This window comes from Strix aluco, chromosome 3 (genome assembly GCF_031877795.1).
Source record: "Strix aluco isolate bStrAlu1 chromosome 3, bStrAlu1.hap1, whole genome shotgun sequence".
Taxonomy (NCBI): domain Eukaryota; kingdom Metazoa; phylum Chordata; class Aves; order Strigiformes; family Strigidae; genus Strix; species Strix aluco.
In genome coordinates this window covers 80,837,572-80,865,045 of record NC_133933.1, presented here as the reverse complement: position 1 = coordinate 80,865,045, position 27,474 = coordinate 80,837,572, and the positions used below count along the sequence as shown (strand labels likewise).

General features: G+C 37.7%; 1 protein-coding gene across 10 annotated transcripts in view; it reads right to left on the bottom strand.

Annotated features, from left to right (window-relative positions):
• Positions 1 to 27,474, bottom strand: part of WASF1 (WASP family member 1) — a 102,054-nt gene that overhangs the window by 27,185 nt on the left and 47,395 nt on the right. For 5 of the 10 annotated variants that reach the window (XM_074819350.1, XM_074819347.1, XM_074819351.1 and 2 more), the window contains exon 2: positions 1,620 to 1,780. In XM_074819350.1, the coding sequence (XP_074675451.1) occupies positions 1,620 to 1,752 (133 nt within the window). In that variant the 5' untranslated portion in view covers positions 1,753 to 1,780. Of the gene's footprint in view, positions 1 to 1,619; positions 1,781 to 1,880; positions 2,044 to 18,474; positions 18,556 to 27,474 lie in introns of those variants that run through there. The other 5 variants (XM_074819345.1, XM_074819344.1, XM_074819348.1 and 2 more) reach the window with 3 other exon arrangements.

Below are 27,474 nucleotides of genomic sequence, written 5' to 3'. Positions count from 1 at the left end.
TGTAGAACCACATTCCTTTTACAGAAAAGGGAGTTTACATAATTGCAGGTACGTTCCATTGAAAGTATCTCTCTAACTGTACACATTAGGCAAGCCATATAACAAATGTGGAAGCATTCAATGGATATTCTTTAATACTTTTTTTCTCCCTTAACTGAGGTCTTTCTGTTCTGGTATTGCTTCATCCTGACCTCCTCCTGAGCATTGTACACACAATGTCAGGTGTAAGCTTTGTATACCAAGAAAACATAGCAAAGGCAGCTACTCAGTAAGTAAGTACTGAGACCACGATGTTGAGTTAGAAGTTGGTGTTCTTTAAAATTGAAAAACCAAGTGATTTGTGGGGTTTTTTAAAGGTCAAATGAAACTTTCAAATGAAAATACAAAATGTAAATTTGGTATGCCACCTATGAAAGGAAATTCCCCTAGATGGAGTATATAAGCAAATAAGAATTTTTAAAACAAGAAAACTAAAATAAATGAATACAATATTAATAAGAGTGACTCCGAAGGGGAGGCTAGTACACAAGCAGCTAGTCTGAGAAGGGCTTTTGGCAGAATGAAGCAAAACCACAGATGGTGATCATATACTGCATCCTAATCTGATACGCTCTTTGTTCACTGGAAAGAATTTAAATAGTTAAGTTACTTTCCTTGCTGTTGCAGCAGCTATACTAGTAATGTTCATATTTATATGCTGTACGCGTTCCTGTCTCAATTGCACAATTCAGTGTCCTCAATTAGTCTTCAACCTAAGAGCACCCTAACAGCTTTGAAAGGCTGCCAAAATAGAGGCACTATACAGTATACCATCAAACCAATAACTAAATCAATCTAACAAATTAGGCTACATCACCTATGACCCTAAGATAATGATGGAGTTGAAAGGCTTTTCACATTGAAGATGTATATAACATGCACATTTTAATATTTAATGTGTTGGTAGCCTTACTAATGTCCTAGTAGTTAAAAAGCACCTGTACTATTGGAAATTCAAAATGCTGTCATGATGGTTCATCTGACAACTTTTTAAAGTTGCTGTAACTTAAAGAAAAAACCAACCCAGAAACCATCCGTTTCAGAAAAACTCCTTCAGAGCTCTAGAGCTTGCAAAATATTCACTCCTCTCAAATACACCAAGGGAAAAATTGTTGACACAGAGGGAGAAGGAAGAAAAATCTTTAGTTGTTTAAAATACCACGTAATAATTACATTTCTAGGTTTATTATTTTAAAAGGCAACTACTTTTTTTTTCTGAATACCAAGTTAAGAGAATTAAGCAACCAGTGGCACATTCCTCATTATGTCATATTCCCTACTCAAGAACTGCTCCAAATTAGCAATTACTGACTTCATTAACTACCAGATATCTTTTTCTGTCATGTTCCACGGGTAACAGAAACATATGGTTGAACAGTTTTAAGACATGCTACTGGAAAAATTCCTAGGTTGCTTTCACAGAATTCCATGCTAGTCACTAGCCACAAAAGGAGTACAGTCAAGGCTCAGCCACAATTTTCTACTGATAATTTGAAAAAGTGTTTCTACTTCAACAACAAAAACTGTGACTGTAAAATATATTAGTTCTAAATACAGCTATATCAGGACAACATACTTACTTAGGCTACTCAGTTGTCTGATTATATTTGCCAAGGAGATATTGGTGACACATTCCAATTCATTCTTGATACCTCGGGGCAGAGCTGTGTGGCACAGGTGCCTTGGGTCTATGTTTCTTTTTACCAGCGGCATTCTGAAATGTATCAGAGGACCAGCAAACCTGTAAAGAAAGAAGACAAAATACTGTTATAAGTTTAACTATATTTTAAATTAGATTATGTCTAAAGTTAAATTGACTAATCCTAACAAGATAAAAATACCTCCATAGTACTGATGGAATTCATTGCTCTTTGAGTACATAAATCTTTTCTTCTTTGCCCAATGAAAGATTATTTCATTCTCTCTCTTTAAACCTTTACCTGACTCAGATGCCAGTGAAGTGACAAATAATTATTTACAGTTCATGCTTTTTTCTTTTTCCCCCTGAAAAAAAAGACAGTAAAATCTTTGCGGTACAAAAACATTAAAGAATGATTTCCTTCTTCATGAACTACTTCCTTATTCAGGTGAGGCAAAGTCCAACAACAAATTCCATTTATTATGAGGTCAAAGTCAAACTAGTTGCTTATTCCACCCGAAATGCAGATATGATCCATCCATTATGTAATGTCATGTTACTAGCAGGAGTCACCCTTCTAGTCTAAACATCACTTCTAAATCATACCTAATCAAGGTAAGAAAAGAGAAGATGCTTCCCTTCCACCTACACTGCTACTGGCAATAAATTCAGCTAAGAACGTATCTTCCAAATGCAAAAGTGTCTTCAGTAAACTTGTAGCGTGAAGTCCTCCACGACTTCGAAATCCTACCCCTCCACACCCTTCCAAATCAACATATGTTAAATTAATCAAGAGTACTAGTTCTGCAGACAGCGTACGAATCTGTGAATACCAGGCTATAATTTTCTGTACCCATGACACTGATTGGAAGGAGTGTCCCAGGGGGCAAGTTATGCCTCTCATCTTATTAGTGCTTCTTATTAAGATCTGTCTACTAAAACTCTTCTTCATGAAAAATGGATTCCCTAAAATTCTGTAATTTTTCCATCATCTGCCATGTAAAACTCAATGACCAATGCAAAACTCCTATTCGATATGCAGAGAATGGATACTCTTGTTATTGGTATAACTTAGTCTCCTTTCCCATTGCAGAAGAGATTACACTTTCTTGAGACAGCAAGGCAGACAAGCTTTCCACAACACAACCTGCAGTCCTAATCCCTCAACAGACAGCCTGCCACAGCTTCATCTGTCCTCTGCTTAGAAGCTTTATCCCAAAATGTTTCCAGGATGCAGCTAGGGCTTCATGTTGCACCACTGAATGCATCTTCCCTACAGTATATATTCTACCACTGTTATCCTTACTTGGTCGAAACAGAGAGACTTTTTGGGTAAGAATAATATAAGGCCATGGTGGTTGAGCTGAAATTTTGCTGACCTAGAATGGCATAGGGAACTAAGAGTCAAAGACATCTGTAATGGAGTATTTTCCTCTTGCAGACTGCTTAGATTTCTCCTTGCCCCTTTGCCTAGGAGTATATTCTTTCACTGAAGCCTGGGCTCATAGGTGAGGAACGCAGGCAGGATCCTTAAGTCTACCTGAGAAAAACCTGTGTTTCCAGGATCAGATTGGACTTCATTGTATTTTAACACCATGTCTACTGCCCTTATTTTCTTGAGAGAAGTATCAAAAATATTTTATGCTTTTGAGGGAGAAAAGCCACTGAAAATAAACCTTCTAGTCACTGGCTTAAGGGAAAGATTATTCAGGTCTTAAAATTTTGTAATTTAGTTTCTCAGTATTAACAGTAAAACTTATGGAAGTGTGCATGGGGCGGGGGTAAATTATAAGAACAGATTTTTATTTTCTAGGAATATCCCAAATCTTTCTAGTCCCTAAATACCTAAGTACTAAAAAGCTAGCTGCTACATACAAGCTAAATTTAATAAAAAGTGCAAATCTGAACAATGTCTCAGATAGAAGCAATGACAAATGTTTATAATTAAAGTGAGATGTTATACCTGCTGGTGCAAGACACAGGTGTAGCATGAAGCAAGGGAGATCAAACAGGCCCCACCAACAAAGCTTCTGTCTTAGGAGTGCCCAACCCCTCTCCCCTCAGTGACAAGACCCTGAAGAAACCCTTAACTACAGGTTCGTTATTACAGTTCCCCAACAGAAAATAAAGCAACCATTCTGTCACGTCAAAGAAACACAACAAATGATACATGAGCAGTGTTCTACAGAAGCAATTAAATATTAATTCCAGAGTTAAGTCCTTTCTTGATTACTGTTTTAATGATACTGTTGTATAAACAGCACAGTAGGCAAGTCTTTTAAAAAGAGATCCAAACAAGTTATGTAAAGAAACATTTTCACAGAAAAAGTAAACATCTACATATAAAAGAAACGGAAATAGTCCTTATTTCTATCTAATATAAATCTGAGTTACAAAGGTTAAAAAAAAAATCTGTAAATAACACAAAAACAGTTGATGGCTAGTGCACTTTTTCTGTTGTTTTATCTTATGTAATCAAGATGTTAGTGAGGATATTGCTCTCCCTCTTTGATTTTATATCATTCATGAAAAACTTGCCCAATTTATAGCACGTATAGATCATAAAGCTTCAGATGCTCAAGTGACAGATTCTTTACAAAACTGTGTAATAGCAATAAGCAAAAAAATCTTAAAAGTAATTCCAGCCAACTGTTAGCTAGATTTTAAGTAACAGCATTTGAGTGTGTACTGCCCTTTACTGGTCTGATTTGTTTCTAGAATAAAATAGCTGAAAAGACACAGTATTGGCCCAAACATTTTCTCCAACAGGCATAAAAAGGTGCTGCACAAGCAGAGATTAAGCGAGAACTCCCTGGATGTCAAAATATACAACTCTGAACCTGAATAAAAGTCCATTTAAGACAGTGGAAATTTTCTTGCTTTGACCTCTCTAGAATTTGCAGAAAATCTACTCTTTGATCTTTTTTCTCCCCAAACCCCCACAAATACAATTTTCTAATATCTGAATAACGCAGTTGTGGCTGTCCTACCCAAAGATACAGTATAACAAGTAAAAAGAACAGAGGGAAAACTGTAAGTATGATAAAAGGAAGAGTTTTAAAACAAGAATAACTTGGAAGGGAAAAAATGACGAAAGATGTAACTGACATCTTCCAAATTACGCATCATGTTTCAAAACTATGCAAAGCCTGAACAGAGAATATTTCCCCACTTCTCACAGAAAAAAGAACAAGGAGGCAACAAAGAAAAATATCACTCAAGCATTCTTAAAACAAAGGAAAAGGCATTTCACATAATGTTTAATGAATTGTGGAACTCACTGGCACAGGATGCTGTATAGAACAAAAGTACCTGCTGGTAATTTGTCCACTACGAACCACATATTCTTTGCAGTTTGTTGCAACCACTAGGTCTTGATGATTTCTCCCCAATCGTATTTAGCCATCCTAGCACAGGGAGCAATAGGTGTGCAACAGCAAACAGAACTTTACTGCACCCAAACAATTTCTTCACTCCTATAAAAGATGTCTTTCCTAACGCAGTTCTTATCAAGAAAGCTGAAAAATTCTGAAATCACTATATTTATTATGCAGCTTTAGAGCTGTGAAAGAAGAAAAAAGGCATTGTTACGATCTAGTATATCCTTTAGGTGAAAAGCAAAAAAATACACACACCCCCCACCCCCGGCTCCCAAACCATACATTACCCAATCCCCACTCAGTCAGCAAAGGAAAAATTCATTCCTAGATCATAAAATCCTGTTACCATGTTGCTCCCGAGTAAGCCCTAGAAACTGTGCATAACCCAAACAGGCAGAAGAGAGAAGAGGCTTGTCAGTGCTTAAGAGGTTCCCCAGGCTGGCAGGTTACATGACACCTCCTCAGAGACTTACAGTTCTCCTCCCATTGCACAGGTCTCAGAGCAATCCCTCCCCTCAGCCCCACTGCTCCCCAGCTCAAAACTCAGGGAATGGAAGGCAATCCTCAGACACAAGTATCTCCTCTTCCCTACTGTCCCATACAAATCTTTGAGGCAATTCTTAAGAAGCAGCAATAGTTTACACTCGAGTTAAATGGAAGTGCTTTACTTCATAGCGATCTTAAACTGAAACTCCTCTTTACAAAGATATGCTGAGCGCTTTTGCAGAGCCACTATTGAAAACTCTCTCCCTCAGTTCCTATGCATCCTTTGAAGCACTCTGAATCCACTTGAGAAGCCAACTTTAATCTTCTTTACAAACCCCTCTGCTACTTCAGTTGCACAAAGGCTGGCACAACCTCATCCCCCCCACACACACGCTGAGGCTATGAGTACAGAATACAAGTATGTGTACATAATGACTGTCTAATGTTTTTATTAATCTATCGTGCTTTGATAGATGATTTTTTAGGAATTAGGTAAAATGCTCCAGTTCATTTTCAATTAATTCCTATTACTTAAAACACTGCAGAACAACGGCACTAATGAAAGTTAATTAATATCTTTTCAGAAGAACAGCCTTAATGAGATCCAACCACACTTTTTTTCAGAAGACAAGTTGTTTAGTGTGCTGCACAGCCCTCCTCAGCTATTAGGGACCTTATGGGTGACACTCTTCTATCTCTGTCTCATACTTCTCAGACGCTGCTGGCAGGAGCCAAGACACCTGCTCCCAGGGTGCCTGCCCCCAGGCCCAACCGCAGCCCCGGCGGGAGCCGCGCTGCTCCAGCCAGGACAGTTTCACCCTGCTGCTGCTGCTGCCAAGTGATGGCCCCGGGGAGCACCGGTGTAGGAAACAGCTATCATTTTCCCTTCGACACGCTCCTGTAGAAATATTTCAGAATTGCAAGATGTGTGGAGAAATGTTACGTTACTGGAAGCTTGTGAAAAATTTGAAATGTCAGTTGTCACAGTAATGATTCGGGTTTTCTAGCAAGTACAGTAATACAAGTAGGAATGAAAGCACAACACTAAGGTGGGGAAAACTAAACCTGCCCAACAGTTTAACTGGTAATTAAACTATACTTCAATTTTACTTTTAGAAGACAAATGAAATTCCACAATCACATGTCCTTTTTAATGCAAGTTTATGTCTGACTAGGTTACATTTCATCCTACTAAACTTGACATTATTTTCTTAGCATTAATGAAGGACATTCATCTGTAATTTTTATATAATATAGCAATAATGCAACACTGAATACCCTTGCTTTCACAGAGTTAAAATTAATTTCAACCACTTCTATAGCATATCTTTATGCCTTAATACTTCTTGTAATTTTCCTTTAACTATGTGTGCAACAGCAATGACTTTCATATGCCTCATTTAATTGATCACGTTCTAGCTGCTGGCAGAACAGACCACTATCTGAAACGCAACAATCAATTTAACAGTTCCCCCACCCACCCTTAGAAGCAGAAATAGAATATACAATAGTTTTTATATTTGCTTACGTAATAATGTACTAACTGCATCTACACTATACAGACTTTGGGACAGAATGAAAGTAGCTAATAAAAATCCTCAGATGTGTTAATTGATCTGGTAAAATCAGAATTGTATCAGTTAACAAAACAAGCTCATGCTCTTGTCAAATTTTATCTTAATTATACTGTGAGACATCATGTTATACCAATTGCAGAAAATCCAAAGATGAAGATCTTATAAAACAGACCTCTACTATGAAAAGGCAAATGTGCAAAGACTTCATGCAGCTTTTTTCTCTGCAGCTCTCACTGTAAGATCAAGGTCCAGGTAAAAGCTTGTGAAGAAACAGACACCAACAGTATGGTGCCCTTCAAGAAAGTAGGCCACTACCACCTACTGCTGAGTCAACATAACAATTTTAAAACTCTAAAGGCAATTAACATCCCTTAGAGGATACATCTTGGAACTGACAAGATGACAACTGACATCTTAAATTGACAATTCAACAGAAATGTGTTAAAATTACAGTTTTGCAATCCGTTCTGTTATGAACCATGTTACAGAATGAAAGACCTTCTTGGAACACTTCCCTCAAATCTCAGTCTTACGCAACTCGCAAAGATTTTTCTAAGTGCAAGTGAGTAGGAAAAGATGACCTTATTGTAACTAAAAAGCAGTGTGAAAGAAAATAAATACAAAATATATTACTAGAAAGTGATGCTGACATCACTGCTGTTTCAGAAAGAGTGTAAAATGAATTGTTTACATCTTAAGACCTCCTATACTAGATTGTCTATTCAAAAAAGTTGTTACACATTTGGTCAACATTAAGAAGCAATGTCTATATAAGGTATATAAAGGAAGTTAATAAATTGGTTTTTTATTAATAAAATATTTATTTTGTTTGTATCACAAATATAAAAAAATACCATTCCTCAAGTAATACCAATAACAGCATCTCAAACATTCTCTAAATATTCTGTTGCTGAACTGAAGATAAGATTACGCAGGGATGGACTAATATGTCAATGGGCCACTGAAGTCTCTATCTCAGTAACACTGTATAGGAAAGTATCTGATTTGCAAGGTAATAAGGAACAGATTATAAAAAACAATCTAACTTATAATTATAAAAGGTATTTAAAATGCATTTGTAATTTTTATTCTGTATATAATAATGACTGACTTCCGTATTGTTTTAATTGTCTGTGACAATTACTATTTTCTTCCTGTAGAACAATCTGTAACCATCTTAGTACATCTGTCACATCAGATAAGCAGAAAACAGACAACGCAGTCACAAAAATGGGTAGGACTTGAGTTCTACTCAATCTTTAAGGCATAATTACAGATAGTGCTACAAAATTACTTTTCAACCGCTACCATCCAGCCAATTTTCTCCCAGATGTGCATCACAAGACTACAATCTCTCCCCCATGCAGGCATGCACACCTGCACACACACAGGCACACTCATCTTTAAAGAGCATGGAAAAAACAATTGAAAACTATGTGGTTGATTATAGACACAAACTGCAGCTACATCTACCTCCTTGCCAAAATTTCAGTTTCATCTTCATTCAGATAAACAAATGAAAAAAGGGCAATAATTTTTTACACTCGAAAAAATTTTGTATTCTCAGCCCTAAATTGGTTGTGACTATCATGAAATAATATAGTAAAAATGAAGGCAATTTTGGCAAGTTATGGGTGGGAAGAGATGGGGTGATTAATTACGTGTATGCTAACTTTTAAGAGCTTTATCTGTGATATGTTAGCTTTTCCAAAAAATCTTAAATAGTTACTGACACTGAGATGACTCTCATGATGGCAGCAACAGCAGAATTCTCAGTATGGGTAACTCTGCAACATATGACACCCTAGTATCAGTGCAGCAAGTACAACTTCATTAATAGAAAGAGCAACAACATATCAGGGGAGAAAGCTGACATGCCAATTCATAGCTACCTCAAGTTTTAGAGGAGCCAACAGCGTATTTTCAGTGAGTGAAACACTGCAATCTGGATTGAGTCAAGCAGCTATGTGTAACAAAATACAGCATCATAACAGGCAGCAACCACTTTCTCCTGAGTGAGTCCAGCCCTCAGGGCTTCCATACCACTTCCAAATCTGTTGGGGAAGATCATTTAAAGTTTGACTCTGGCTACAACTCAATGTATAGCTTTGGGCTTCCTCAGGGTCCTTACGCACGTGCTGAAATTCCTCCCACCTCTGTTTCGTTTGTGCTGTCACTAGCCCCTCTTGTCCCAGTATGCAGATGACAGATGCTGTGACCATCATTTATACAGTCCTCTCCTCTGCTCAAGCCTTAATGAAAGATTTCACTCCCATCATGTGTACAGAGCAAAAACCTAAACTTTCCTAAATACAAGGAGAGAATATTCAGCTCCATATTGGTTTCTTTTTTCCAATACCGATGCAAAATACAATACGGTTAAATAAACAGCATGTGAGTTTTGCAAATCTCATCCTTTTTGTTATGTAGAATTCCTGTTAGTGAAGTGGAATTCAAATACAAACAATTCAGAGCACAGCCACTTACAAACTGCAGCTCTTCTAGATAGTTTCTTTCTACAAGGCTAAGCTCAGCTTGATTTCACATAACTGAAGTTTTTTCCTTTGTTTTTCTGGAACATAAACAAGTACCAACTGATTTGTCAATTTGTTAAGCATTGATTCTTTTAACCATGTTGCTTCCTTTATTTTTTCCCCACTACCAACAGCTTCTATCTTACTACAGTAAAAGCAAAAAAAAAAAAAAAAAAAAAAAATCCAGTCACCATAACGGCAGTTATTTGATGTATCTTGCTAATAACTGTAAAAACATTTCTGTTTGTCTTAATAAAGAAGTATTTAAATCAAATTGCTCTTGGGGGGGAAAAAAAAAAAGAATCAGGTTCAACACTACCTACCCTGAACAGTAGGGCTGCTGGGGGCAATAAGGTACCAAGCCACTTGCATTTCTGGCTCATAGACAAAATTCAGTGAACAGAGTTAGACATGACACTGTTTAGCATGTCTTCAGCAAGAAACATTTAGACTTACAAATTTCCTACACGTTAAGTATTTTAAGTAAAAATGGAAATTAAAGGAGATAGTGAATTTTTTTTGGTATAACAATTTACTTGCAAAATATATAACATAAAAAACAGAACATAAGAAGAATAAATTTCTGATTTAAAACGAAAATCCCTAGGTATATTAAAAACAAACTAATAAAATAACAACACTAAAGATTTCGAGATGTTAGATTAGAATTAATTGCTATTTGGGGTTTTTTTTCCCTACAATTCTACTTCTCAGTTATCTTTAAACTAAAACTTTTGTTACATAGATGATGATCCAATCCCTTCATGACCTGTGATAGTTTAAGTTTACAAAACAGTAAACAATGAGAAACTGAATAGAATATAATTGCATTTCTCAAATCCCAATGCAGATCTTAAAGGCACATAATACTAATCATCAATTCTTTTCCTTCTAACATTGAAACTACAGTATTAAACTACAGTTTTGTAAGTAAACTTACAAAACCAATCCTGTGAATAGTTCACAGAAAAAATGAGAATCATTGTCCCCAAACAGGCACAATCTCTAATCATACCTTACTACCAAAAAAAAATTAATTAAATTCATTGTATATGTCCATATATTAATGGAGAAATACATCAGATGGAACCACACTGCACTTTATTGTTAGGATATTAATAAAGAAAAAAAAATAGTGACTCCTTACACTTGTGTTTCTATTAAGCTTTCTGAAGAAATTAATTCTAAAAATATAAAACATATGGCACAATGCATTTGTATTATATACATGCGCACACACTGCTACCTCTAAATAGAAATATTTTAAATTATTACCTGTAAGACTTGAAAAAAAGATGCAAAATTTCTTATCAACGTTACTAAATATTATTCATATTACCCTGTACTCATTAGTTGTCTCCTAGTGAGCTCCTGTCAGGTCATTTGATTAAAAACAATTTTGGAAGTATCCTGGGTTCTAATTTAGGTACAGCCAAGAATGCTCAAATTAATTTTTGATTACAAGTTTTCCTCTGTTCCCCAAAGGCTAAAAATGTATTAATGCATAACATACTATGTGATTTGAAATTGCTTTTTGAGACCTATGTTTTATCTGATGACATTTTTTCTATCAGCATTAATCTGGTCTTCCTGTTAACAGTTTCTATGTACAGTGTATAACACAAAAGCCCTATGATGGATTGCAACAAAAGCTCTTTATTATAGTCTTGACAGAGACAGATAACTAATCCAGTGCTAATTTAAAATCAAAACCTTAGTAGCAGAACTGAGGGTACAGGTTCTGTGGTTTTAGCGTATCTATCATAACATACTACCTTTGAAAATTTTCTACAATTTTTCTTGAAAATGTGTATTCTATATATTAACAGTTACCTTTGTTACATAGTCCTCCACCAGTTCAGGATAAAACCTATTAAATGCGCAAGCCAATTTTATAACTTAATTTTATAAAATTTACCAAATGCATGTAAAATGAATGCCAATATACTTCTATTGCACTGATATAACAACCTGCCTTTGCATGGACAGTATATTGTGGCAGTACATTATAAATATTTAAAGAAAAGGTACCTGAACTTCCCAGCTGCTAAGAAATGTAACCTGGCAGGTACTGGGAAGGTAATGTGTTCCACCCTGGCTACGGCACTGAACTGCTACATTCCCCATCAGCGATGCACTGCCAACTTCCACAACTCCCCAGGCCAAGGGAGCCCCCGAAGGCTGTGGCACTATCAATCGCAGCCAACACCTCCCATGCTGGCCAGCTTCGGAGCAGGCTGGCCCTCGCACAAAGGCATTAGAATTCAACACACAGTGCCTTGCCTTAACAACAGAGCTGTCCTTACAAAGGAAACCAAGAAGTGCTCACCCCCAGTGACCAAAGCCTGCCCTTTTTTCCCCAGACACAAGTGGAGAACCCCCTGAAGGCTGAGCGATTAAGAAATAATTATTCCTTTGGTACCAAGCTACAACTGGTAAATATTAAATTACCATGTGCCAAAAATGAAAGAAGTGAGTGGCTGCGCATGGGTGAGGAAAGGAAGGAAGGGGGCCTTTCACTGTGTTGACCTTACTGCTGAATCCAAGAAGGAAATTGGATGCTAATGAAATAATAAATAATGTCAGGAATCCACAGTACCAATGTACAGAGGGGCTGTCACTAAGAAACCGTATACAATACAGGGGCTACTTAGGCAGTTCCTGTATATTAATCCACCAGTGATAAACATTATACTAACTAGTACTCACTTACTAAAGTAAATAACAGCTGTCAACAATGATTATCAGAAGCTTTTTGTGCCTCAAAACATGTCTAGAGATTTGAAGTTATGTTCGCACTGCAAGAGCCAGAGATAAGCCATGTATTTGAAAATGAAATTTTCACTGCACTTTATGCTATGATACTAAATGCTGAAATGCATTTTATGCTACAATACCAAAGCCACAAATGACAGATTATTGGTTTTGATTTTCTTTTTCACAATTTTAAAGGAAGAATTAAGATATACCAACTATCAAGTGGGATGTACAGATGTTTAATAATCACCTTATTATTACTAGCTAAGCTCCTCTGTAGATTAATTTTTCCCCCTTGTGAACAGTAAAATTCCACAGAAGAGGATTTGTTGCAAAAAATGTGAATGCTCATAAACAACATTTTGCCCTGTCTACTGCCATTTAAGCTACTTAACATGTTTGAACAGACATGCTGCGGGAAAAAGGTATTAACATGCACAGAGAAGTAGTTTACTTTTGAACAGAAATATTATTAAATATTCAACAGTCCAGAAACACTGATGATTTACATTGTTGAAGGCTAGAAACTGGTCGTTTCATCCTTCACTCAGTCAAAACTCCCCACTGAAGTGAATAAAAGATTTGTTAAGTAAAGACAGGAGGACTCAGATGTGCCTGTCTCCTACACAGTGCATTGCCATTTGGGACAATAATTTTTCAACTTTCATCATTTTAGGTAGAGGGTTTCCCATAATTTCTTAGGTAAACTCTTCTACAACCACCTACATCTCATACACAGGCAAACATGTCAATTCTCGCTCTTTCCCTCGCAGTTTTGTTACCCTGTACTTTCGGACTACGCATATTAGATCTTATTTCTTGTTGATTGTAACCTTCAGCCATTTATAGATATTGTACCCTTTCTTTCCTAGCAATTCTACCAAGTGATACATTTCTGTTCTTATTTAGCAGGAAAAAAATGAAAGCATCACTAATTCCAATGACGTTTATTACTCTTACCCAAGTATCATCTAATTTATCAGCATTATTCTAGCAATGTGGTATCCAAAATTGAGAACAACATTCTGGATGTATTTGTGTTACATGAACATACCTAAACAAGTCTAAACATGAGGATGGTGTTTAGCCAGCAATGTGCGCTCACAGCCCAGAAAGCCAACTGTATCCTGGGCTGCATCAAGAGAAGTGTGGCCAGCAGGTCGAGGGAGAGGATTCTCCCCCTCTACATCGCTCTTGTGAGACTCCACTGAAGTCCTGTGTCCATCTCTGGGGCCCCCAGCACAAGACAGACATGGACCTGTTGGATCAGGTCCAGAGGAGGGCCACAAAAACAGTCAGAGGGATGGAGCACTTCTCCTGTGAGGAAAAGCTGAGAGAGTTGGGGTTGTTCAGCCTGGAGAAGAGAAGGCTCCGGGGAGACCTTACTGTGTCCTCTCAGTATGTAAACAGGGCTTATAAGAAAGATGGAGAGAGACTTTTTACAAGGGCCTGTAGTGACAGGACAAGGGACAATGTTTTGAAACTGAAAGAAAGGACATTTAGATTGGACATACAGAAGAAATTCTTTACTGTGAGGGTGGTGAGACACTGGAACAGGTTGCGCAGAGAAGTCATGGACGCCCCATCCCTGGAAGTATTCAAGGCCAGGCTGGATGGGGCTTTGAACAACCTGGTCTAGTGCAAGGTGTCCCTGCCACAGGGTTGGACTAGGTGATCCTTTAGAAGTCCCCTCCAACCCAAATAATTCTGTTTCTATGAATTCTTTCAGTTATACCATTATTTGTTGCTATCACCCACTCTAAATTCGCACCTGCATAAATTCAATTTTGCAAGTTAGGCTTTTTTTTTCCCAATTAAATTTCTAGTTTGGATGTCCTTTGAAGGTTGAGTTCCGCGGTCCAGACTCTCAAACTCTTCGTCCTTTAAGTAGTTATTCTGAAGTTAAATGAGATTCTTTGCAGGACCACATTTACAACTTGCAATAAGAAGTTTTTTTCTATTAGCGTAATTTATAGGACTTCCAAACAATAAATAAACTTCTACGGAAAATCGAAGAAACTAGTCATGCCAATATTCATTAAGAAGAAATGTGACGCTATTTGCCCTTCTGTTACAACACTCTGATGAAAGAGAAATAAGGCTCCATCCTTTGGCCTGTAAAGAAATCAGTTTTCATTTAGCAAATTTATGTAGCAAGTAGGGATTACCTGCATGAAAGTTTTAAAACTTGTTATATTTTAATAAATTAATTCTAATATTTCATAATTTCTGCAAGCCATAATTTAAACACCTTAAAATATACCATGAAAAAAATTATTTTCCAGACAAAATTAGATTTCCTTGTAATTTCATAAGCAGCGTTTAAAGAGCTCATATTTACATAAGTATTTTAACCTAAATTTAAATACTAAAATTAATTCTAGCCAGCATTTACTTTCACTGTCCATGTCTGAGTTTGAGAAATACTCTTGCCAGGAAAGGAATAAATATTGCAAAGAAAACTAATTTTTTTCATGAACACTGGAACTAATTAAAGCTAGTCCTCTCAAGGCTTTTGTGTCATGGTTGATTGTGAGCTTTAACTAAAGCTGTTCCCATAATTGGGATATCTGTAAGATGCCTTTCCTCTCTGGTTTCCTGTATCTATTTACATGTAAACTAACACGGTCACCTTTCCATTGCCCAAAACATTTGCAAAGACATACATTTTCATAATATGTGTAGGAGTTTAACAACGTTTCAAATATCTGTTCCCCTATGAAATTTGTCTCAAATCAGACAGCACTTCAGAAATTATTGGTATGAAATAGCAATCATAGACAAACAGACAAAGAATGACTGCATTCACCTTCTTTTCTTGACCCCAGGTTTGGAAACTTGATTTTTAAAATAACTTCGTGCTATGCTTTGAATAATTATTTAAAGTTACTAGCTTAAATAACTGGAGGCACAAATATGAAATAAGAACATTTTGAAATTCACACATTCTTGTACTTTCTGATTTGGGCTTGGAAATACAAAATCTATGGGAATGAAAACTACAGTCACTAAACTGGAGATGTCACCTCAGTTTCAAGACGAGACAAAACAGTCACATTTGAAAGCTTTGCAAGAGAACTTATCTTCACAGGATCAGAAGACTGTTTTCAGTTATGCATTCCTCTTACATCAGACTTCTTAAGTGAGAGACAGTAAAGGTATACCTACACGGCTTATGGCATCAACATTATTAAATCAGTATGACCAAAAAACCTGCATGTACATATTTATCAGGGAAAAGGTGGTGTTCTCAGTCTGCAGGAAAAAACATCCATGGCCCTCAGGACTATTACATGTGACAATCATAGTATCTTCTGTGATAAGGGAAACACTGAGTAAACACAGATCTCTGCTGGCTCCTTTGAGAAAGCCAAGGGACTACACACATGAAAAGGAAAAGAAAAGATGGTGAATGTGTTTATTCTCTACAATACAGCAAAAAGATTAGCCCAGCCAGCCAAGAGGAAGAGCAAACCTAGTAAGGGTGTTAATAAAGTTGGCTCCTTCTCTCTTAACAAGTATTTAGACAAAGAGTAGATACTGATTGAATAGGGATGGAGAAAATGAGATTATCTTTAGCTGTCTCTACAGGGAGCTCTGAAAAGATAGCTTGGAATTGTTAGACTTTGAACCAGTACATATAATTACCAAGTAATAAAGATACCTGTTTGCCTCAGAGGTAGATAACATAAGAACCAAGGAACACAATGATTTCAGTAATTTCTTCTGCATTTAAGATATGTTAACTGTAGATATTCAGAGAATTTAGGACACAGTATTGGAATAAAACTGTATAAAATTCTAATTATCAAATATTTGTGCTGTCATCAAAATGCTGGTTTCAAGCACAGAAAAAGGGAGGAAAAGGGCAAGGCTGGGAATACAGCAACATAGTCACTTCAGCAGTCTCTGTGGACAGCGGGGGGAAATCATCAGACCTAGGTAAACATCTGCGTTTCCGAAGAATGCACACAAATCACAAGTGAGTATAAAGAGCAATCCAGTCCATTTACATTATTTTTTTTTTTTTCTACCAAGGATGTATGGAACCAAGAGGAAATCTAAAAGGCCTTCGTGTACTGTCATTTTAACTCTATCTGCCCTCTTTGAAGTACCAAAGGAAGGATGGTTCTTGCCTCCTGAACACTAACTGGGAGTGTGTTCCACAAATGGGAAGACTGATTAAAGGATGGAAACCAGATTAAGAGGAATGAATTCATACCTCCCTTATTGCAGTAATCAAAAGCATTAAGCCACAGAACATTTTGTGTGAAAGCACTTGAAACTGAGCAAGCAAATAAGGAAGCCAAATCTTACCCAGAAATTGGAATATTAGCTGCAAGCGGTAGAACTAAGTTTCCAGATCTTAATCCCGGAAAATAATTATGTATTTAAAAAAAACCATACATTGTCATTGGATAAAACCATCTCCAGAATTATTGATTAGAAAATTAGACATGCATCCATCCAGTTTTATGTCTTGGTTACTCAAAAGGCATTTTTCTTCTACTGCCTTGCCCTTTCTCCCCTAGAAAGTGGAAGACGTAAGTTTAAATCACTTAGCTTGAGTGTTGCACCCATATTTCTCAGTGCCCTAATATGGCATAACCAGCTGAATGCTCTATCAGTCAGGGACAGTAAAGACCACTCTTACATGAATCACAGAATCATCTAGGTTGGAAAAGACCTTGAAGATCACCTAGTCCAACCCATTAACCTCACACTGACAGTTCTCAACTACACAATATCCCTAAACACTATACTCATATATATATGAGATTAAATAGTCACAGATCTAATCCCCAGATCACCTTTTCAAGCTTCTCCTGTGACTGATAGAGAATTTAGAAGGCTGCCCAGATATCTAGACAAATTAAGCACCTCTAAGCTTGTGTGGATGACTCAAGTTAAATGTCTCAGCTAGGCAGGGAGGAGCCTAATGTATCTATACATATAATGTTAAGCAGTCTTGGAAAATAAATAGATTTGACTGAGATGCATATATTCTGAGTAGCTAAATTAAAATTTGGGTAGGATATGTCATCCTTAACCCACAAATCTAATCCTATGCAATGCAGAAGACAACACTGTATAATCCCTTTCATGAACTAAACTAACCAAGCTACATCTTAAATCTAGTTAAATCCTTGCCCCTGATATTAACTTGAAGCACAATTCACTCCTGACAGGAGACAATATCTTATCATATCATAGAATGGTTTGGGTTGGAAGGGACCTTAAAGATCACCTAGTTCCAACCCCGCTGCCATAGGCAGGGACACCTTCCACTAGACCAGGTTGCTGAAAGGCCCATCCAACCTGGCCTTGAACACTTCCAGGGAGAGGGCATCCACCACTTCTCTGGGAAACCTGTTCCAGTGTCTCACCACCCCCACAGTAAAGAATTTCTTTCTTACATCTAATCTAAATCTGCCCTCTTTTAGCTTAAAACTGTTACCCCTTGTCCTATCCCTACACTCCCTGATAAATAGTCCCTCCCCATCTTTCCTGTACGCCCCCTTGAAGTACTGGAAGGCTGCTATAAGGTCTCCCTGGAACCTCCTCTTCTCCAAGCTGAACAACCCCAACTCTCTCAGCCTGTCTTCGTATGAGAGGTGCTCCAGACCCCTGACCATCTTTGTAGATCTCCTCTGGACTCACTCGAGCAGGTCCATGTCCTTCTTAATCTGTGGGCCCCAGAACACAGGACTCCAGGTGGGGTCTCATGAGAGTGGAGGGGGAGAATATGACAATTCCATTCTAGGTTTATGATTAATAGTAGTTTTTTCCAATTCTAAAAGTGTTCTTCATTGTCCATTTTCCTTAGAAAATTTTGTCTCTCCAACTGTACTTCTGTCCTCTACTATATTCCCAGTTTTACATAACTAAAGCATATTATAAATACATTTAAGATAATTAAAACCAGGCAACAACATGCCTTTCTGATGGAAGGGCAAGTTGCATTGTCAAGGAAGTTCAGAATACCTTGATTATCACATGGCCTTTGGTTCAAGTCAAGAGGTGTTATTCAGATTCTGATTCAGGTTACTTTATTAACTTACAGATGAGAAGACTGTCCAGGAGACTGTAACTAGTATGCTGATGAAACACCAGTCAGGAATCCACATAATCCGGAGACATGCCTGAAAAGGAGCGGATGTGTATTTAGCATGGGATTCACCATAGGGGCAGGCTGTTATATGGCCCAGAATACCCAAGGAGCTCATCAGTGTATGGGAAGAAGATGTAGGGAGACACTAGGAAAAATCCATTGTACAGATCACAGCTTGGAGAAGGTAAGCATAGGTGGAAACCAAGTCTGGAATCGTTCTGCTGTTCTCCAGGGGTCTCCATAGGGATTAGTAGAACTTTTTATATTTCATAATATCCCAAAGCTATTTGCAGGGAACCTTTAACTAATAAAGAGAAAAAAGCTATTATTTTTACATCACAAAAGGGCTACTTTATGCATAAGAACATATCAGCTCCAATGGTACACAATGATAATGGTTGGATCACTACAGACTACCAGGTATTTTCTGCCAGACAGAGGATATAGAAGTGTCCTGAAAACCAAGAGATGTGGGCCCATATCTCTATTGAAGAAACAGTAGTATCATGTCTTACACATTATCTTGAACCAGCAAATACAGGCATCCAGACTTCACTGATCCAAAATCTCTTTCTCTTTGGCAAGAAGTTGGAGCTAAAGGGAAGCATCTCCTAAGCAAAGATACAAGGTGATGCCTGAGGTGCAATGAACACCAAACAAAAATTGTCTGCTGCAGTGGAATTGTTGTCTCCTCCACTGAGGGTTACAAAGTCTTAATATGCCTTTGAAACTCTGGAGGTTGAAGAAAACATTTGGAAAAATTAATCTTAGAACCACAGGAAAGAATCCAAAAAGAATACCAAGGTAGCCACTTAATTCTTAAAAAAAAAAAGTTAAAACAACACCCAACTAAATACCCTCCATTGGGGGGGGGGGGGGGGGGGGGAAGACAACATATTTTAGCAGCACATCTCTAGATGAACAGCCATGCCAGCATGTGCTCTGTGTTCATCACACTTTTGGTGACACAAAAAGGTGAAACACAACAAGAAGACAAAAACCAGCAATTGAGAAGGAATCCCCTGACTTCCCAACTCAAGTATTGCTGAGAACTGAATGACTCTGAGTTATATGCAAAGCCAAATAATTTTAAGAAGGGTTAGTCTTTGCTTACAGCAGTTCTCATATCCCTGAAATAAGACAGAGTCCATTACCCATGCAAGAACAGAGGAAGAGCTGGCATTTGAGCTCACTCGCTGGGTGGAATCACTCCTATGGTGCTGTAGTCTTACACATAAGATTTCCTTCACACTGTGGCAACTGTTTAGGCCAAAGCTTTCGAGAAGGTTGAGAACAAACATCATCTGAGGAGCAGACTAGGGATTTGGGTAGCTACACAAGTTCTTCTAGTGTCCTTGCTTTAGTACCAGCAGGGAATGAAACATACGTGTCTGATTTACAGACATTGGAGACAATCAACCTGCAGCATTCTTCACAGTATGTCACTGGAGGCTTTGAAGTCCCAGCAGAAAAGCAACTCTCTCAACTCTGGGTAACTACTGAACTGGAAAAAGTATGAGCAACCAAGAAAGTGACTCTTAAGTATGGCAAGTATATTACGGCACCAAGGTCTGTAAAGCACTGAGATGTAATACTAAGAACTTTAGAACAAGTAACAGGGCTACCAAAACCATCACCTCTATCTGTTGAGCAAGAGTAACCCAAAGTTTTTTCTTCTTTGGCTTGTTTATGAGAGTGTCAATCAAAATTTCTGGAAGTGAGGAAATTGCCTGCCACGCCTCTTTGACTCTCTGCAAGCTAACATGTCTTAGAGAAGTTTTTAATGGAATGAGGAAAGCAAAGTCATCATACTTAGCAGAAAATAGCTAAAGCATTAACAGAAAGAGCTTGGTTGAGAAGTTGTCCCTGAAAGGCTCTGTGAGTGGTCTCACAATCAGAAGCAGTCTTATTTGTCCTTGATGAAAAGTCTGGCTGAAGTGAGAAAACTAAGGTTAGGTCTAGGATCTAAGCCCAAAACAATCAATTCTGTCAGACGATTATATCTAGAGCTTCTCCTTAAACCCTTCTCTTGCATCTGGCTCAAAGCATCTGCAAATGCATTTGCCAAAGATGTGGTACAGACATGGAAATGTCTGTTCCAATAACGAAATGTAGCAGTCACTCAATGTCCAAACTTTAAAGCTCGCAGACTTAGCTGAAGATTACTTCACAGCAATAAGAATCGAACTTCTTAAAGGAAAAGGGTGAACCTTGAAGAAAACTGTACCATGAATAGAAGAGGGAATGAATAGAGGGAGAGGGGCAGGAACCAACAAACAAACAACACCAATTACAGCACAAAGGAGAATGCAATAAGCAAAAGCTAAAAAAATAAGCAGGAACCCCCAAAAGCTAGAGTTCAGTGTCTACAAATTACTCTGGCACTGTAGATAAGCATTTGAAGCTCCGACCTGGCCAGACAGTTGAGAGGAGTGAAGAGAAGCAGAGTAGTCTCTGCATGGTGTATGCAAGGGCTGATACTACTCTCAAAAGTGCTACTGAAGATAAACACATCTTCAGTTTTGAGAACGTGGCCATATCCACAGCCTATTTTTGAAAGGGAAAGGTAAATGCCTATGCAAATATTACTTCATGTATTGGATCAGAGGTGGGAGAATTCCACTGATCAGTGCCAGGAGACTAATAAAAACAAAAGTTTTCTTCCTCTTTAAAACAGAACTCCTACCCAAACAGTCTCTTAGAGACATTGGAAGATGAGAATATAAAGGCATCATAGCTGTGACTAGTATCTCCAGGAAAGTTTCACAAACATTCACACATATTTGTAAACATTCATTAAGGTGCTAGAGCACATCCAAAGAAGGGCAAGGAAGCTGGTGAAGGGTCTAGAGCACAAGTCTTATGAGAAGCAGCTGAGGGAAGTAGGGTTGTTTAGCCTGGAGAAAAGGAGGCTCAGGGGAGACCTTATCACTCTCTACAACTACCTGAAAGGAGGCTGTATCGAGGTGGGTGTCGGTCTCTTCTCCCAAGTAGAAAGTGACAGATGAGAGGAAACGGCCTCAAGTTGTGCCAGGGGAGGTTTAGATTGGATATCAGGAAAAATTTCTTCACTGAAAGGGTTGTCAAGCATTGGAACAGGCTGCCCCGGGAAGTGGTTGAGTCACCATCCCTGGAGGTATTTAAAAGACTGGTAGATGTGGGACATAGTTCAGTGGTGGACTTGGCAGTGTTAGGTTTGTTGGACTTGATGATCTTAAAGGTCTTTTCCAACCTAAATGATTCTATGATTCATACAAAGCTTAGTGGGAATATTCATACAGCAAATTTGGATAGTTGTCTTTTTGTCAGTAAAAACTAACAAAATGAAATTAATTAAAATAATATTCCTCTGTAGCAAATTCTTGATTACAATGAGATAGCACAGAATAATTTTATATCACTAAAATTCTTAGCAATAATCTAAAAAGAAGCTAAATTTCTATCTTTCCCAACAAATATAAGAAATACAAGCTGTAAATAAAAACCTTGCCTTACCCTATATACCACAATGACAGATGCAACAAAAAATCAACTGCTTGGCTCTTCTGCAAGATCTTCAATCAAAACCTTTATCAAAAGGCCAGAAAATAACCAAGAAGGAAAGTAAAAAGCTTGCTCAAAAAAATACTACCTTTAGTGTTATCTGAAACAAAATAATGCTGCTGATGACAAGTAAGAGCTAAAGCAGCCACCAAATGCCATTTGTATTACTTCCAGATCAATACTACAAAAGGAAATAGACATGGTTATACATATAATAGAGTAGATAACAAGTTCCTACTAATAGTCCGGGGATACTTTGCAACAGTAAGCAGGAGAGAATACCACATTGCTGACAAAACCGATGCTGCTGTTTATCCACTAAACAAACACATATTTTTATATAGACACAAAGAAAGGTCCCAAAGATGAGATCTGAAAGCACAGATTTAAAAATGAAAACTTAACTTGGTTTGGCATAATATGATTTCTGCACATTTCTCAAAAAGCATGCCAACTTTATCTATGTTTTTATAATCCATAACCTCAATTTAGTAGTGTTCCCAAAGGGCTAGACTTTCACGTAAGGAAAAATATTACCGGAATTCACACCTGAACCGATGACTAGAAAGAGTAACAGAATTACCTACTCTGACTCGCTGCTGCTCACAGGTTGTAGAAATGCTCCTAAATTTTTTGCACCAACACCGGACCTTCTGCTTTGAATTACATGCATGCAAGAAGTGGAACAAGCAACGGAACACCTCAAATTATGGAATACGTGCACATGCTAATTTGCCAGGGAAAAAAGCCATATGCAAACAATTATAAATAAACCTCTTGTGGTTATGTCATGTCTACATTTGCTTTTCCAATTTAAGTTCCTGGCTATCACTGAAGACTAATACCCGCTTAGATAATTAATATTTAACTCACATGGCAACTCCTACGTGCTTGGAGTTAGTCTATTAGTGTTGAGATGATCCATTCCAATGTACATGAGTCAGGGGGAGGGAGGGGCACAGTAATCTTAGTATTAAAGCAACAAGAAAAGAGATGTTTCAAAATTTATATCCCAATCACACACTGAACACTAACTAAAAGGAAAACATTACGAAGAAGAAAATCTTTCTGGTTTGCTATTAAGCTACATCACAAGTCCAAAGCATCTTCTTCCAATACTCAGTTTATATCAGGCACCACTACAGGGAGAATATTTTGCTAATATAAGAGGAAAGGAAGAAAAAAATAACAAAAAGCAACTTTGTACAAGACTTTACAGTAATATCATTAGTTTATTATTGTGTAAGTATTTAGACAATCTTATCCATAAATAAAAAGGCTGAAAGTGATTGTCCAGCACTTGTAGTCATACAGTCATTCATAATGAAGACTACAAGTTTACCAAGCCATAATTATTCCCCATAAAGAAAATATTCCCTACTATTGCTGTAACTCAAAAATATTACTACTCTCTGAAGAAAGAGAAGCATCTTATCACATAATTAGAGAAAATAACCAAATGATTACACAACACTTAGAACGAAACTGTTCACTTTGAGACCAAGGATAAGGATAGGAGGTTCTTGTTCTTTGCAGACCCAGTCAACTTAACAGCAGAATAACAATTAAATTGAAACAAAAAAGCTTTAGGGACTGGCTTTTCTCACTACAAAAGTAGTTAATTTCACTTTGAAGATACTTTGCTGAGAAAGTTTCATTTAAATCTAAGTTTTCAATCACTGACATATTTTTTTAGTAATTTCTAATAGCCGATATTGAACGAGCAGAATGTGGAGAAAATAAGTTTCCACAGTTCTCAGAAGTTTGCATGCGACTGATATATTTTATGTCTTCAAGAGGCCCCAGTTTCCTACCTGCAACTTTCAACTTGCTTAAAGGTCACCTGTTCCTTCTAAACATAACTGTAGATGAGAACACCAATTTTCCTTTCAGATTCTGGTCAGGATTGCTGAAATAGTACTGAAAATTTGTATCAGGCACCCCCGGAAGCGAGGCAGGTACAAAGAGCACGAACCCTGATGAAATGGTTCCACAGGTTAAGTTCCCTGGCAAGAAAGTACTCTTATGCAGGGACTCCATCTCCACTTCAGGAAGCCCTAACATCTCCTGCAAGATAAAGATACTCCACTGAAGAAAGCAAGAGTTGCTCTGCCAGGACTTCCCAAAGGAGACTTCCTTAGGGACAGCTGGCAGAATTTCCTGCTGCTTTGAGTCACTTTGGAGAGACCCCCAACTCAGCAGCTGGACTCTTTAACCAGCCATGTTCAGCAGAGCATCTTTCATATCTCTGTTTGCTTTCCTAACCCCTTCACGCTTTCCAAGGGAGCAGGAGGCAGCAAAGGCACCTTCTGCCAAAGCACTCCTCTCTTCAGCCTGCCACACTGCCAAGGCCACTCAGGCAGATCTGTGTTGAACCCATCCAGGTGCTCAGGAGACTTTAGACTGCAGGAATCCACAATGAGTAAATCCCAAGAGTGATCCTGGGGGAGTTTTAAAAGACTAAGAATCATAAAGCTGAGTACAAGAGCAGGGAAAGTTTCGGGTCATCTACAGTCCATTCTTCCATTCTAAGGAAGGATCAATTATATGCAAGTTATTGCTAGCTAATGATTGGTTAACTTGTCCTTAAAAACATCCAGAGATATCTCAAAGTCTGGCAAGCTCCCAAGGAAAGTTGTTGCAATGTTTCACACAAACCACAGGTCACCTGCATACTTGAGAAAAGTATCTTTCATTATACCTGGGAATAAATCTTATTTGTCCCAAATAAAAATACTAGGTAAATAGGAGATAAGAAAATAGCTCATCTAGGGAAACAATCTAACCCCCAGAGAAGTGTACCTCAGTTTTCTGCCTGTCTCCAAAGCTTCAACCACACACGCTCTGGTAAATTTAGCTTAAGCTGTCAGTGGCGTGTGCTGATGTACTGAACCGAGAACAGGTGAAAAGCACACAAATCTTCTCCCACCCTTGCAAAGGGGCATCAGATAGGTGGGACAGACAGCAGAGAACAGCATCTTAAACCTCCATAACAAACTCTTAACAGAATTCATTTGCCAAGAGTCTCAGTCATCTATGTCAGGAGCATAAATGCCAGTCATTCCAGGACTTGTACTGACTCCAGGTAACTGCCAAAATGACAGCAAATCTACAGTCCTTTATCCCTTTCTTACATAAGGAAGATCGTTTATATCAAAATGCCATGGTTTTATTCAACAGCTTAAAAAAAACCCCATCTCAGATATACCTAAGTCCAAGATAAATATGACAGAATTTGTATAGTCCTGCTGTTAACCGAAACCAAACTCATTTGTCAGTTAGATGGCTGGATAGCTCATGGAATGGATAAACCATTCCTGAGTCTTCTACCTCTCAGCTGAAATGCAGGCTAGACTGGGAGTGGCTTGCAATAACTACTCTGTAATTCTTTCCAGTGACCTGTGCAGAAACAATTAACCAAGTGCATAGATGATAAAACTCCATTGCTCCAACAACTTTACCCACAACTGCCTGTATCAGAGCAGCTACATGGGTGAAAAAGCGCACTGAAAACAACAGAATTATGTTTTTAGCCAGACTAAGGACATAATTTGGAAACTCAGTTATGCTATGTTGATGCAACAACCTTAGGGCTGCAAGGATGACTACTTATAAAAAACGTTTGCTTTCACCAACTCCTATACCTCTTAAGCATCTTTTAAAAGGAAATACCAACCTTAGCGCAAAAAAGAAAACCTGCCTGAAAAGAAAGGCAACCAGAAGAATAAACTGAGCCTGTGTTTTTATAGTGAGGATTTCTGAACTTTTAACAAAAGCTCTAGTTTTGAGATGGCCTTCTACATTCAAGGTTCCAGTGTTAGCATCAGTTTATAGTTGTGTACTGCCCTCAATTACCAGCATTCAGAGTATGAGCAGGTGCTCTCTGATTTATCACTGAAGGGGAATGTTTTTACAACAACACTGTAACGAACTGCATATAATCGTCATACTCCATTACCAAGATGCATGTTATTCACCTCTGTAAACTGAAACAGGGAGACAAAGACTATTGTCAAGCATAATTAAGCGCTGTGCAGTATCCTGTGAAGTTGGAACATGCTCGTTTCTGACTGAACACACTAACACTGTCTGGCACTGCTGTCCTGGCAGCAAGGTCCCCAGTTCTCCACCTGACATTGTAATGAACAACCCTATCACTCAGCCGCTCTCCTGTCATTACTGCAACAGCATCTTAAACTGTGGAATTCAGACTAGTCTGTAATAACCCTTGAAATGCACACAGAGAAAAAATATTCTTAATAATTTTCAAATAAAGAACCTCATGACAGAGGGCAGAAAGTAAGCAGAAGTGAATTAGACTGCTAATCCACCTCTAGATTCTCCCTTCTAGAGAAGGCCCTGATAGTTCCTGTATAATTGTAATGGGGCCAATTCAAAGTAATAAGAAATGGTGGTAAAAATATTGCAAGTATTTTTCAGGGATTAATTAAAATAATTCAAAGCAGAGAAATCAGTACATCATAAAAAAAAAATAAATTACATCTACTAAATGATTTTAAAGATAAACATATGCACTACCTGGGAGGCAAATTTCAATAGTTACAAATATTGTGCACACACAAAAAGGTAATTCTTAACTTCAACTGGTGATATTACTGGATTCTTCACTTACATTTTCCTGCTGAAAAGAGCAAAGAATTGGCAAATTTCACAGTAAAACTTGTTCTGAGAAATTCAAGTTACCAGAAAGTATATAAACACTGTATTCAGTATTTAATAAGTTTTAAATTATCATCTTTGGCTGGGCGCATACTACATTTGCCACATTTCTGTGTTAAAGAAAGCATTTCAGTTTTTTAGTATTAAAATACTCTTTCAAGATGCTATATATATTAAGCATGAAAGTAGCTGCTTGTTCATATGTGCTACAGATTTCCTCATGCATTAATGAACATATATATAAAATAAGACAATTAGAAAGTCTTGAAACAGTTTATTACATATTTTAGCAGCTTATTGCTGCATTCATAATTCTATTTTTAACTCCTGACAATAGAGAATATAAAGAAAACGGAAGGACTTCACTGCACAGCTCTGAAGCGTTGCTGAATTTCAAAGAATTTGGGAGGTGGAAGGAAGAAACACAGACAGTACTTACTTATGTTATTCACATTATTTAAACTGCAAGCTTCCTGGAGCTTGTTCACTGAAATGTGGATGGTTAATCTTAAGTATTCAGTAAATTCCACAGATCAGCTGAAAAGTCTTCTGAGACTTGGATTAAAGAACTTTCACCAGGCACCTCTAGTTCATGCATGGGCTAACTGCCTCAAACACCATGTACTAAATCTATATAGGTAGAGAACACTTTCTACAAATCCTGCTAGGATAATGCTAAATTGTTCAGGGTGTTAAATTTACATAAAATTAATCAAAAAAAAAAAAA